Genomic DNA, 13,786 nt, shown 5'->3' with positions numbered 1-13,786 from the left:
AACAAGTAATGCTCACATGTCCTCTCCAGATTGTATATTCTCTGTTATATTTTATATTGCTCTTCTGACTGCTGCTACTCTGCAGCAGTAACATTTTGCATGAGTTACAATTATAGGGTGAACGGTCGGATTTTAGCTCCTGCTTCGCTTTTTCCATGTACAATTATTGAATTCCATCTGTGCACTAAAGGTAGAACAATGTGGTTGGAAAGCTTGCCCTCGCAGTCCCGGGCTTCTGGGGTCAATTCCCCACAGGAACAGTGTGTGCAAAGTTTGCCGGATCTCTAATTTCCTACCACAATCCAAAGAATGCATTTCATTTTTTTTTTTTTTCTTCTTCTTCTTCTGTTCAGCTTTTGCCTGTAAGTTTTCATCGCACACAGAATTGTATTTGATACAATTAACAACCAATAGGAATTTTTGCAGTTCAGGCTTGAAAATGACAGGTTGTTGCTATGGGCAGCAGAATCACAAATAAGTTATTATTACTAGCCTTAGGCCTCCTTTAGACTTGCATTTGGGGTGGCTGGTAAAAATTTGTGGTTGAGTTGCGTTCTTGCTGACCGCCAACCGATCCCCCCTAAAGTGGGAGTAAACTTCCATGCATTATTTTTTCCTATAGGTAAGACTATAATAAAGCTTACCTGTAGGTACTATAAATATCTCCTAAATGTGCATCGTTTGGGAGATATTTACTGTAGATACAGCCTGTGACGTCACCGGCGCATGCCCTCTGAAGGGACAGCATATCTGTGCCCTTCCTTCAGAGTCCTGTGCTGTAAACGGCAGCTCCTGCGCGCATGTGCGAGAGTGACATTCCCACAGCTCTGGCCATTCACACAGCTGGAATCCGCAAACCCTAGAAGGAAGAGCCTTCAGTGGTGACAGCGTGCCGCTGGAGGGCTTTGCTCTAAGAGAAGTTTCACATAATGTGCTAGTATGCAATGCATACTGGCACATTATGACGTTGCCTTGCAGTTTAAAAAAAAAAAAAAAGCCACGGCTACGATGCCTCGCTCCATGTCCGCAGCGAAGTTGACCTGGTATATAGTGATTCAAGTTACACAATTAGGTCGATAGGGAAGCGCCCTGCAAACATGCGAAATGCACAAAGTCGAAGTGCGTTTGTCGGTAAAAATGGGGTTTAAACAGGTGGGGAGGAGGCATTGCTTTGCTTCCTCACCGATCATCAGTAGTCTCTGGACGGTGACCTGAATGCAGATCAGGCTTCAGAGGCAAGGGATCACTTTTTCCTGTGTTTGGATGTTCCTGATTTAAAGTGGTCCTAAATCTTAGACATGAAATATGAACAAAGCATATCCCTCTATAGTGTGTACTCTCAATTAAGAGCATTAACCACTTGCCTACTGTGCACATACACCCCCTTCCTGCCCAGACGAGATTATTTTTTTCCGGCACTGCGTCGCTTTAACTGACAATTGCGCGGTCATGCGACATGGCTTCCAAACAAAATTGATGTCCTTTTTTTCCCCCACAAATAGAGCTTTCTTTTGGTGGTATTTGATCACCTCTGCGGTAAAAGAGTAAATTTTGAAAAAAAAAACACTATTTTTTACTTTTTGCTATAATAAATATCCAATTTTTTTTTAAATATATATTTTTTTCTCAATTTAGGCCGATACGTATTCTTCTACATATTTTTGGTAAAAAAAAAAAATCGCATGGTTTGCGCAAAAGTTATATTGCCTACAAAATAGGGGACATAATGATTTTTTTTTACTAGGAATGGCGGCGATCTGCGTTTTTTTTTTTGGGACTGCGACATTATTGCGGACATATCGGACACTTTCGACACATTTTTGGAACCATTCATATTTATACAGTGAACAGTGCTATAAATATGCATTGATTACTGTATAAATGTGACTGGCAGGGAAGGGGTTAACCACTAGCAGGCGGGCAAGGGGTTAAATGTGTATCCTGGGTGTGTTCTAACTGTAGGGGGAGGGGGGTGACTGGGGGAGGTGACAGATCGGTCTCCTCTCTCCCTGACAGGACGTGGAGCTCTGTGTTTACACACAGTTCAACGTCCCAGCTCAGTTACTGAGCAATCGCGGGTGCCCGGGCACGCGCACTGTTCCCAGTGATGCGCCGCGTGCACACGCGCGCGCCCTAGAGGCTTTAAATGACAGGATGTCATATGACGTCCTGTCGGAACAATAGAGCATTCCGCCCGCCGTCATTTGACGGCGGGGGGATGTTAAGTGGTTAAGTGTTGTTTTTGTCTGCTGCCTTTGTTCCTCTGCCATCAGCATGAGTCACTTCTGATTTCCTGACACCAAGAGAAAAATGATGACAGGGAGGGGGCAGCCTATGATTGACAGCCTTAACTCTGTTCTTGTGTGCTGTGTGAAAGGGATTGTAACACTTTGTTCCAATCGGCTCTCAGAGCTCCACTCACTGAGCTCTGCAGAGAGCAGCGCACCACCCCCTTTTTTTCTAAAAGTTCAGACAAGCTTTATAAATTCTGGACTTTAAATGGATGTAGAGAAGAGAAAAATGCAAATCAACAGGTACAACTTATGTAGAAGGATTTGTTTCATCTCTGTGCATCACCCGAGGATAGTCACTTCACTGGGTACAGTATATGTAAGGGTTTACAACGGCCTTAAAGCAGCTTTAGCTGTGTTGAGGTACATGCGTTAAGCTGGGTATAGTTTGAATAGTAGAATTTCAAACAAAAATTCATAGGAATATTTATGCCCAAATTCTAAGAACATTCAGTCGTTTAGCTGTGGGTGGGGGCGCAGGTTTCTCCTCCAGCCCCACGCTGCAGGCAGCCTGTAAAACTCTTTAAGAGGCTGTTGCACCTGGATGGTGTACCTGGTGGTATGAAAGTTTAGGGCAGTATGCGCCAAGGGACAAATGCCCAGACTTCTTGCATTGTGGGCATTATATCCCTGTGCACATACCTACCGCTGGGTGAACCATCCAACCGCAGCAGCTGTCATCCTCTCGCAGAGATTTTCAGGCTGCCGGCAGCAGGGCTGGAAGAGCACACCTGTGCCATCTACCTGCAGCTAAACACCAGAACCCCATGCACCTGGACTAAATGCCCAGTGTGCTTGGAGCCTTAGAACCTTGGTCAGGTTTTATTGTCTTTTTTTTTTTTTTTTTTCACTTGATCTCCCCCAGACATGACAACAAGTGAAGAGAAGTCCCTCTCCTGACAGCTGCTCCTAGAACAGGTGTCTATTGGAAATTGTTCCTCTACTTCCTGTTTAATGACAACTGTTTCCTGGAAAGGAAGTGAGATAAAATCAGCACAACAGGGACTCGGATGAAACCAAAAAAATTAAATCTGATAAATGGTCTACCCTTTTTTCCACTGTATCAAAAAAAAAAAATAATAAGCTTGATTCTTTTTTAATTTTCTTTTTTTTTTCTTTTTTTTAGGCAGAAAAGAAAGCTGGTGTGTGCCTCATTCTGTTCCTCATTCGAAAGAGATGGATTCGAAAGAGGGCCGAGAGGAAGGTGAGTTTCCACTGTACCTTTTTTATTTTATTTTTTTATAGCTTACTGCCTTGTCTCAGGAATATTGAGCTCACAAAATGCAACAAAAAGGTGCTGGGAATTTTTAGACTGGCACGTGTAGTCAGATGATAGAAAACTTCAAACAAGCTCAATAGCTCAAGCGAGGCGGCTCCCACACAGCCAGGCTTCTCTCGATGGGCAGCCTAATGTAGCTCATGCTATCGAAATACAGAAAGAAGTGCCAGACCAAAACTGGATGAATTGATCACATCCATGGCATTTTAGGAGCAATACCACATCCCCTTCGTCAGGGCTCAACACAAGATAAAACTTGGATGACGGTAACTTAATGGATCTATATTAGAACCAGTATTACACTCTCCACATATAGACAGCAGTTGCTAAGCAGCAATGGTCTTGGCAGCCAATCTGAACAATTTTTTTTAAATTAAATCTAAACTTAGATTGTTACTGTACACCATTATTTATTGGGGTGTGGGTGGGCCATGAACTAGACTTTAGCTGTCAATCAGAGTCGCCCCTTTTTTTCTGCCAGTGCAATATGGTAGAATAAAAGGAACCAATGCCTGCTATGGGTGGGAAGTACTGTGTGGGTCAAATAGTACCATAATAATATACTTACCAGCTTGCCGACCATGTCACGCACTTATACGTCGGCAGAATGGCAAGGCTGCGCAAAGCAACGTATATATACGTTGCTTTGAATTTCGCACAGTGCGGGCACCCACTTGCCCTCTGCCGTGAGTTCTGTGACCGTGGGACCCGCGGACTCGATGTCCGCCGGTGTCCTGCGATCATGTCACAGAGCTGCAGAACGGGAGGATGATAAACAAGGCATCTCCCTGTTCTGCCTAGTGACAGGACACTGATCTTCTGCTCCCTGTCATCAAAAGCAGTGATCAGTGTCGTGTCACATGTAGCCACGCCCCCACACAGGTTCACTCCCTAGGACACACTAAACCCCTCCCTTGCCCCCGAGAAGTCAACCCCTTCACTGTCCGTTTCATTTACACAGTAATCGGTGCATTTTTATAGCACTGATCGCTGTATACATGACAATGGTCCCAAAATAACGTCAAAAGTGTCCGATGTGTCCGCCATAATGTCGCAATCAGGATAAAAATTGCTGATCGCTGCCATTACTAGTAAGAAATAATAATAATAAAAATTACTTAACTATCCCCTATTTTGTAGACGCTATAACTTTTGCGCGGACCAATCAATAAATGCATATTACGATTTTTTTTTTTTTTACCACGAATATGTAGAAGAATACATATCTGCCTAAACTAAGGAAAAATTGTGTCGGAGCCGCACCTCAAAACAAGAGAACCAGTGGCAAGAAACACAGAGGGCTGTCCCCGACATTAGAAAATATTACAATGCGGTGGTACTGTCTCGGGTAGTGGAGTGGGCCAAAGATAAACAAGAAAAAAGATGGGTAAAAAATGCACCGTCTAAGACACAACTGGGAAGTACAATATGGAACCCCCTGCAGTACAGAGCACTAAATGTTAACACTCATGTTCTAACACTGAACGCACTAAGAATATGGGATAGGCTGCACAAACAAATGGATAGAGATTATAATTCACCACTTATAAATTTAAAAGAAAATTAATATTTCGCACCTGGAAAAATAACAGTAGGGGGAAATTGGATTAGAAATGATAAAGTACAATTAAAGGATATAATAAAAAAAAAAACGGAGAATTATGTCACCCCAGGAGTAAAAAAATGTAAGGAAGAATTAAGGATAGTGGATGAGTGGCGGTATCGCCAGCTGAGCCACTTTGTGCAGAACTTACCCCAGCCTTTGAGCCAAAAATGGGAAAAGGAGTTGGGAACACTAAGGGGAAATAACACAATTGAAAGAATTTTGAATTTGACCCACTCCTCTGCCATAGATCTAAGGACCGCAGAGATGAATTACAAGTGTATCACAGGGTGGTATGCCACACCTGATAAAATAAGTAAATTTAGAGAGGGACAGTCGGCAGATTGCTGGCGAGGGTGTCCAATAAGGGGAACAATGGTCTACCTGTGGTGGGACTGTCCTAAGATCAAAAAATACTGGGAGAAAATCTTTGGCCTGATACAAGAAATCACCAAGAAGGAGATTAATAAAGACCCATGGGCAGTCCTATTTCATGGAGGAGAAGACGCAATAATATGTTATAAAAAGTCATTGACCCCTTAATAAACGCAGCCAAAAGGCTGATTCCAAAAAAATGGCAAGAGGTGGAAAGCCCACTAATATGGGAAAGGATAGACTCGTGGAGGAAACATACAGGTTGGAGGAGCTGAAGTATTGTGTCGAAGAGGAAAAAATAGGATTTAAAGACAAATGGAAAAAGTGGAAAGATTTCAAGAAAACATGGACGTACGCGGAAAATCTGAGAGTAACGGCATAAGAGAATAAATAGGAAGTAAGGTAAAACTGCCAAAATGAGAAGATGGGGGGCAGGAAGGGGGGGGGGAGGAGGGAGGGGTTCTGTTTGCGGAGGTTTTCTAAAATATTTTATACATGAATATGTCTTTAGCTGGCCTTTATAGGATTTTTAAAGGCTTTTTGGTCTGTTATATTAATAAAATAAAATGAAAGCGCAAAAGAAACCACAAATGATGTGAAACCGTAATGACATGACTGTATGTGTGTGTGTGTGTATATATATATGTGTGTGTATATATATATATATATATATATATATATATATATATATATATATATATATATATATAATGTGTGGTATGTATGTGTGTGTGTATATATATATATATATATATATATGTGTGTGTGTGTGTATATATATATATATATATATATATATATATATATATATATATATATATATATATATATATATATATTATACCGTATTTATCGGCGTATACCGCGCACTTTTTTGCCCTGAAAATCAGGGCAAAATCGTGGGTGCGCAGTATACGCCGATACCCGCTTTCCCGCGCCGTGTTTTGAATACTGCGCCGACATATACCGAGTGCAGTACACTCGGGTATAATCGGGCAGTCTCGGCTCCTTCCGCACTCACGTCCTGGACGTACAGGACATCAGCGCGGGTAGCCGAGCATTGCCGACAATACACGAGTGTACTGCGCTCTGTATATGTCGGCGCAGTATTCAAACTCGGCGCGGGAAACGAGCGGGGAGGATGCCGCCAAAGAGGGACGCCGGACCCGCCAAAGAGGGACGCCGGACCCGCCAAAGAGGGACGCCGGACCCGCCGAAGAGGACACCTGAAGCCGCAGAAGGACGCCGGACCCGACGAGGCCGCCAATGGACGCCGCGCAAGACACCAAAACTGTAAGTACAAAAAAAACAAAAAAACTTTTTTTCCACAGGATTTGGGGCCACTTTAGGGGTGCGTGGTATACGCGGGAGCGCGTTATTCCACGATAAATACGGTGTATATATATATATATGTGTGTATATATATATATATATATATATATATATATATATATATATATATATATATATATATATATATATATATATATATATATATATATATATATATATATATATATATTGAAATGTCACAGAGTGACTCGAGTTAACCTATAATAATAATTCACTAGGCTTTGCAGTAGAGTAGAGTTCCATATGTGCGGTAGACATAGGCGACATTTTTTTGCGCACTTTGACAGAAGCCCTGAGCAGCTGAACACGTGAAACACGTTCTCTCAATTTACTTTTTTTTCAGGATTGCAAATGGCCCCATAAACTTAACGTATCTCAAAGACTTTTCTAAGATGTCAGGATGTAGACTCTCATCACATGTTCCTGTTATATATAGATATTATGGGGTCAGTCAGGGAACATCCTTTTAGTGTCCATCTGTTTACAGTACACAAAGTCTGGAGCATAACCCAGAGCCCGCAGATTGAGCATTTATCAGTACTAATGTATGTGAATGATCAGTCACAGATCAGATGTGTTTACTGACCCCGTGGCCTGTGGGTTTAGGGGAATTTAGTCTGTTCTGTAATTCCTCATATCTCCTGTCTATGTGACTCTTCCTTCTGTCCCTCTTCCTGTGTCTCTTGCTCTCTCACCTCTCATACTGCCCTCTAACTTTTCTCTGACATTGTTTCTCTGTCTCTTTCCTGTTCCTTGGCAAGGAGCTAAGCTGCACCTGTCACTCATACAGGGCCACAATTTTCATTGTGTCTAAGTGAGCATCTTAAAAGGTCTATTCAAACAAAGGGCATTTTACGTTCCTGGTGGGGGTCTGATGAGCTGAGTCAGTCCCGGACTTCCTATACGTTTTGAATACTCTAATGCCCCGTACACACGATCGGAAATTTCGACAGCAAAAGTCCGATGTGAGCTTTTGAACGGAAATTCCGACCTTGTGTATGCTCCATCGGACTCTTGCTGTCGGAAATTTTCGCCAACAAAAGATTGAGAGCTGGTTGTCAAATTTTCCAATGGAAAAAATTCCTATAGGTAAATCCGATCGTCTGTAGCAATTCCGGCACGCAAAATTCCAATGCATGCTCGGAAACAATTCGACGCATGCTCGGAAGCATTGAACTTCATTTTCTCAGCTCGTTGTAATGTTGTACGTCACCGCGTTCTTGACGGTCGAAAGTTGAGAGAACTTTTTTGTGACCATATGTATGCAAGCCAAGCTTGAGCGGAATTCCGTTGAAAAAACATTCAAGGTTTTTCCGACGGAAAATCCGATCGTGTGTACACGGCATAACAGTGCAAACTTCCCTGACCAAATTCCCAAATCTGTTCCTACCCCCATTGGAGTTTTGGGTATTCTAGTACCTTAAAGTGTTACTAAACCCAAGACCCTGCATTTACTATACTGTATCTGGTCTCCCACAGTACACAGAACAAGGAAATGCAATTATTTTAGTAAATTTAAACAGCTAAATATGTTTTCTCAGCCGTATATAGCAGTCTTGTGATTTTTATCAGTTCCTGGTGAAGCTTGTAGGAGGAGTTTTTTCATACTGCACTGAGCTGTCCTATGAGGCTGCAGGGCTCCTGACCCTCTGTCTGGACATTGCTGATTGGCCCTGTGCTGATCACATGCACACTCCCAAGAAAAAAAGAACACCTAGCAATACACACTAAACAGAGCATGTGCAGCCTGACTCCATAGGCTCTGTCTTACCCGGACTTGTCCAGGTGGACATTGCAGGGAAGGGAGGATATGTGCATACAGGATCAAGCATTTTTTCTTTACACAATGCGGAGGATTAACCTCTTAGGTTCTACAGTGAGTATAATCGGCATGCTTTACTTCATATATAGACTGATTTTTACTGTTGTGGGTTTAGTAACACTTTAATTTCCCTAACTTTAAAGGGGTTGTAAAGGTAAAAAAAAATTCCCCTAAATAGCTTCCTTTACCTTAGTGCAGTCCTCCTTCACTTACCTCATCCTTCGATTTTGCTTTTAAATGTTCTTATTTCCTCTGAGAAATCCTCACTTCCTGTTCTTCTGTCTGTAACTCCACACAGTAATGCAAGGCTTTCTCCGTGGTGTGGAGTGTCGTGCTTGCCCCCTTCCTTGAGGGGGGAGGGGGCGAGCAGTAGAGTCAGGACGCCCACTAACACACAGCTCCTTTCTCTATCTGGAAAGTAGAGAGCGTCCTGACTCTACTGCTCGCCCCCTCAAGGAAGGGGGCGAGCACGACACTCCACACCAGGGAGAAAGCCTTGCATTACTATGTGGAGTTAGACAGAAGAACAGGAAGTGAGGATTTTTCAGAAGAAATAAGGACTTTTTTACCTTTACAACCCTATTCACACAACTACATTGCAATAAAACATGCTACAAGCATTGCTGCAATGTTAATTTTGTATGGCACCCCAGTACACCTCTGCAATGCACCTGCGTTTTAGGGCACTGCAACATATGGTAACAGACTTCTCTTCCTGGGTCACAGAAATTGGTGCTTTTTCTATTGTTCTTTCGGATTCAAATGAATAATGCAACACACTAGAGGGTAAAAGAGTAAATGGGCCCTAAAATCTTAGTGTTGGTTTACATCTATGCGTGACTTTGACAGCCGACACCATTGTGGCTCGCCTGCAACTTCATTACCAGAAGTCAATGCAAGTGGTGATAAAGTTGCGCCAAAGTAGTGCAGGTACCTTGTTTTGAGTTGCACTGATAAAACCGGTTCAATTGCCGTTTTTATATGCGGCCTCTCGTGGCTGGGCCTTAGCGCTCAGCGGCTGCATATATATGCGTGCAATAGGGCCAATTGAGCTGTGCCGAAAGCGCACTCCTGGCACAGTGACTTGTGACTGAAAGAAAACCTCTGAGTTTTCTGTACATGTGACCACTGTGACAGCCAATCACGGTGGTCACATGGCCATAAGCCTCCCGGTATTCTAAAGCCCTTGGGGGGCCAGCGCCATGGGTTTGCCCTGAAAATGACTCCTTAACCTGAACTCTAAAGCCTAATTTTACCAAAAGTGTATCCATAGCCAAAACTTATTTTGAATAGAGTGGGGGAAGGATAGGCACCTCTGTCAGCCATTTATTTTATTCAACGCTCCATGCAATAGATTTCTAGTTGCATCTTATTTTGGGGACATGTTTTACAAGATTTGACGTGAGGGAAAGTCAGTAGAGCAGACAACAGTACTACCCTGATAGGAGTGCTAATCCTTCCCTGTGTTATCTACAACTAAAATCGTTTTGGCTATAACTGCACTTTAACCTCACAATCTATCACTCGAAGACCCTGTGGCCAGACCTTTCATTTCAACAAAAATTCTCATAGGATTTTGTGCATTTCATGTATGGTATACATGTTATTTACCTCTAAAAATCTCTGCTTTGGAGGCATCCAAATTCCCTAATACTGCTGCAGGGCACCACCATCTTGGATGCGATGTCAGCAGCACCAGCAGACTCCCATTTCTCCCCTGTCCACTCTATAAAAGGTCATGTAGAGTGGGGAGGGGCAGAGTTGCTGGGCCAGCACAGACAGCAATAAGAGGGGATAGGGCAGTAGGAGGAGAGGGCTGTGCTAGGGAATTGACGCTTTTTGTAGCCGGTAAAGCAAGTAAATAAAAAAGAAAATTACTATATTTTCTGGCATATAAGACTACCTTTTACACTTAAAAAAACTGGCCAAAAAGCAGGGGTCGTCTTATACGCCGGGTCAGGTGCTCGGATGCCTGCTGGATGTGCGGTAAAACTGTACGTAGCTTCGGCTACATACAGTATATATCGCTTAGCCAATCCAGGTGAGCGATGTATTCAAATGAATACAGAGCCTGCTCGGATTGGAGTAACAACCTCTGCCAATCCAAGCAGGCTACATACATGGTCAGAGAGGCGTCGGCTGATGAGGTCATAGCCTCTGCCAATCCAAGCAGGCTTTGTATTCATTAATAGAATACATCGCTCGCCGTGATTGGCTCCAGCTCCAGCAAGAAGTAAGAAAAATATGGCTCCAGAAGGAAGAAATATGAAGCCTAGGAAGGGGGTGTCTTATATGGTGAGTACAGGCAAAAAATCATAAAAAAAATGTAAAATTAGGGGGGTCGTCTTATACGCCCGGTCGCCTTATACACCGGCAAATACGGTAAAGAAAAAAGCGCTGCAATAAAGAATTGAAATATTACATTTTTTTCTGTACTTTTTAAGGTAAGTCTCATTTAACTATCCTTTTAAAGGTCAGAAGAAGTGTTATTTTAGTTATAGAAGGATCCTGACATTCTTATGTCTTGGATACTTCAACACTGAGTTCTTCCTGTCGGAATTCCTGACACTGTTCCTGTCCATCTAGAATTTTTTTTGATGCTCCGGGTCCTCTTGTTTACTCTTTTCTTTAGCTGAAATATAATTCTCAGTGTTTTACAGAGAACCATTCCTATCAATCCCTGCTTTGGGTTTCTTATAATCTTTTATCCCCCAACACAGACTGTTGGCCAATTTTTTTTGGAAGCCAAATTACTCCCATTATTGAGAAGACAATTCTAACATCAGGGGATACCATTATGACGGGCCCACTGTAATTTTGAGACACTATATTCTTTCTTTGTCCGTCTTCTAACTTTCACTTGATGCTGTCTTCCCTTCGTATATTTGTCAGTGCTCTCTTCCTACTGGTCTCTGTTTGATGGCTAGACCTTGGTGTGCAATCGTCACATGTCACAAATATGCAACCAGCTATGCGATCTGTATGGCCTTTCTTACATTGTTCTCTGTTTTATTTCAGGGCCTGATTACTCTCAGATTTTATCTACTTTACATAATGCCTTGACCCAGAAGAATGTGGAGCAGGTAGGTCATTCTCTGGCTCTAAGTGATAAGTATCAAGTATAACCCAAACTAAAAAAAAGTTTGGTCTGAAATTCTACTCCACTTTATAGTATCCCCGAATTCAGTGCAAGGACCGCCTGGTACCAACCTTTTAGAGCTCTGGAAGCCCCTACTGAGTACTGTAATATGCAAAATTCAACTTTTTACAAGCAAAATGAGGCTTGTCAGTTCCACTGTACCTCCTTAAGTGGGAATGAGCTGCTCTTTACTTCAAGGACCAATCTGGAGTTGCAGAAGGGGACGGGCAAGAAATTGACTGTAAAGAAAACCACACTGCCACCAAAGGGTCTCTGCATTCAGGCTGCTACTTCATAATCAGAGATATAGTATTATAGTAGACCATTATAAAATAGCAGCTACAATTACAAAGGAGGAGACGGATGAAAGAGATTTCAAAATGTGGTCTTTTTTATTGTGTGTAAAAAGTAATTAATGCAAATGTAAAGAAAATGATATGAGTAAAATATTCAAAATTGTTGTATAGAGGTAACATATGAAATGCTGTACTACTATCTTTGTGAAAGAAAATGTAAAATAAAGAATTTATAAAAAAAAATAATAATCAGAGAAGGGTAAAAAATGGGAATTTCTATAGATCTGGTAAATAAGGAGGCAGAGCTGTCATGGGTCCCTCTGAACATCTGAGTCCAAGATGGCTGCACCTTCTAGTCTTCATTAAATTAAAGCTGTCAGGATACAAATGTAGGAAGGGATAATACTGACCTGTTTTTAAGGTGGGAGATCTGAAGCAGTCATTCTGACCTACTTTTATTCACTGAGTTTTACTACTCAAAGATGAGAATAAAAGGCACAATTCGCCAAGGCGGTGCAATGGTTTTTATTCTGACTGGTTTAAAAAAAAAATAAGAAAAAAGACCAAAAATTAATTATTTTCTTATTTACAAAATTTATTGACAGAAACAAAGTAATTTTTCTCCTTCACTACTGTGCAATGATGAGTCTGCACTGATGGGCACTGATAGGTTGCACTGATTAGGTGGTACTGATGAGCACTATTGAAGGGCTCTTTGCCCAGATTGGGGTCGCGCCGCGTCCTACAAACACGGCGTGGCCGCGATCGCCATGCCTCTGCGGACGCACAAGAGCGGCCCTTCTAGGGCGCCATCATATGACGTCATCCCAGAACGAGAGCCGCACCGCTCCTTCGTAATTTGGCAGGTGACAAGTTGTTAAAGCTTATATTTTTGTATTTATCCCATATACATTTCTGGTCTCATGTTTTTATGTGTTAAACAACTGTGAGTGGCCCTGGTACCATGTGATCACTGGGACCAATCCAAGTGATTACAGTTAAAATAGTACACAAGACTGTAATTCATGATGCCTTGCTTACTACTGTGAAAGAAAGAAAGTTACCGCTCCAGGTGGATTGTGTTAGGATGATCAGTATATACAAATGGAAAAAGAAAATATGGACAGCCGCACTCCAAAAAACCTTGATGACCAACTGACGCGTTTTGCACTATAGATAACTGCTTAATCATAGCTTGATTATGATTAATCACTAATTTATAGTGCGAAACGCGCCAGATGTTTGACTCCCGTGTAGTGTGCTGTGACTTGTAGTGCATTTTTCCTTTTTTAAATAAAGACAACTATCAAGGTTTTTTGGAGTGCGGCTATCCATATTTTCTTTTTCCATTTGTTGCTTACTACTGTGTGATCTCTGTGACAGCGATCAAATGGTACCAGGGCCAATCGGGTACCATATAATGTGATAGCTGTGACCAATCACAGTAGTAAACAAAGGTTTCATGAATGAAACCTTCGAACAGTGTTTTGGAATGTTTATTATACAGTGATCATCCCTAAAGTAGCAAAGAGTCACTATAATGACATTGCACAGCTCTGGTGACAATATGTAAAAATACATATATATATGTTTTTTGTGCATACTGTCACCAGAGCAAGTGCAGCATC

General features: G+C 42.0%; 1 protein-coding gene across 1 annotated transcript in view; it reads left to right on the top strand.

Moving 5' to 3' along the window:
* EXD3 (exonuclease 3'-5' domain containing 3) overlaps window positions 1-13,786 on the top strand; it is a 439,907-nt gene that overhangs the window by 107,967 nt on the left and 318,154 nt on the right. Inside the window, exons 3-4 of the mRNA XM_040324501.1 lie at window positions 3,418-3,495; window positions 11,742-11,806. Coding sequence (XP_040180435.1) covers window positions 3,468-3,495; window positions 11,742-11,806 — 93 coding nt within the window. The 5' untranslated portion in view covers window positions 3,418-3,467. The remainder of the gene's footprint in view (window positions 1-3,417; window positions 3,496-11,741; window positions 11,807-13,786) is intronic.

This window comes from Rana temporaria, chromosome 9, assembly GCF_905171775.1.
Source record: "Rana temporaria chromosome 9, aRanTem1.1, whole genome shotgun sequence".
NCBI lineage: Eukaryota > Metazoa > Chordata > Amphibia > Anura > Ranidae > Rana > Rana temporaria.
This window is presented reverse-complemented; position numbering and strand designations above follow the sequence as displayed.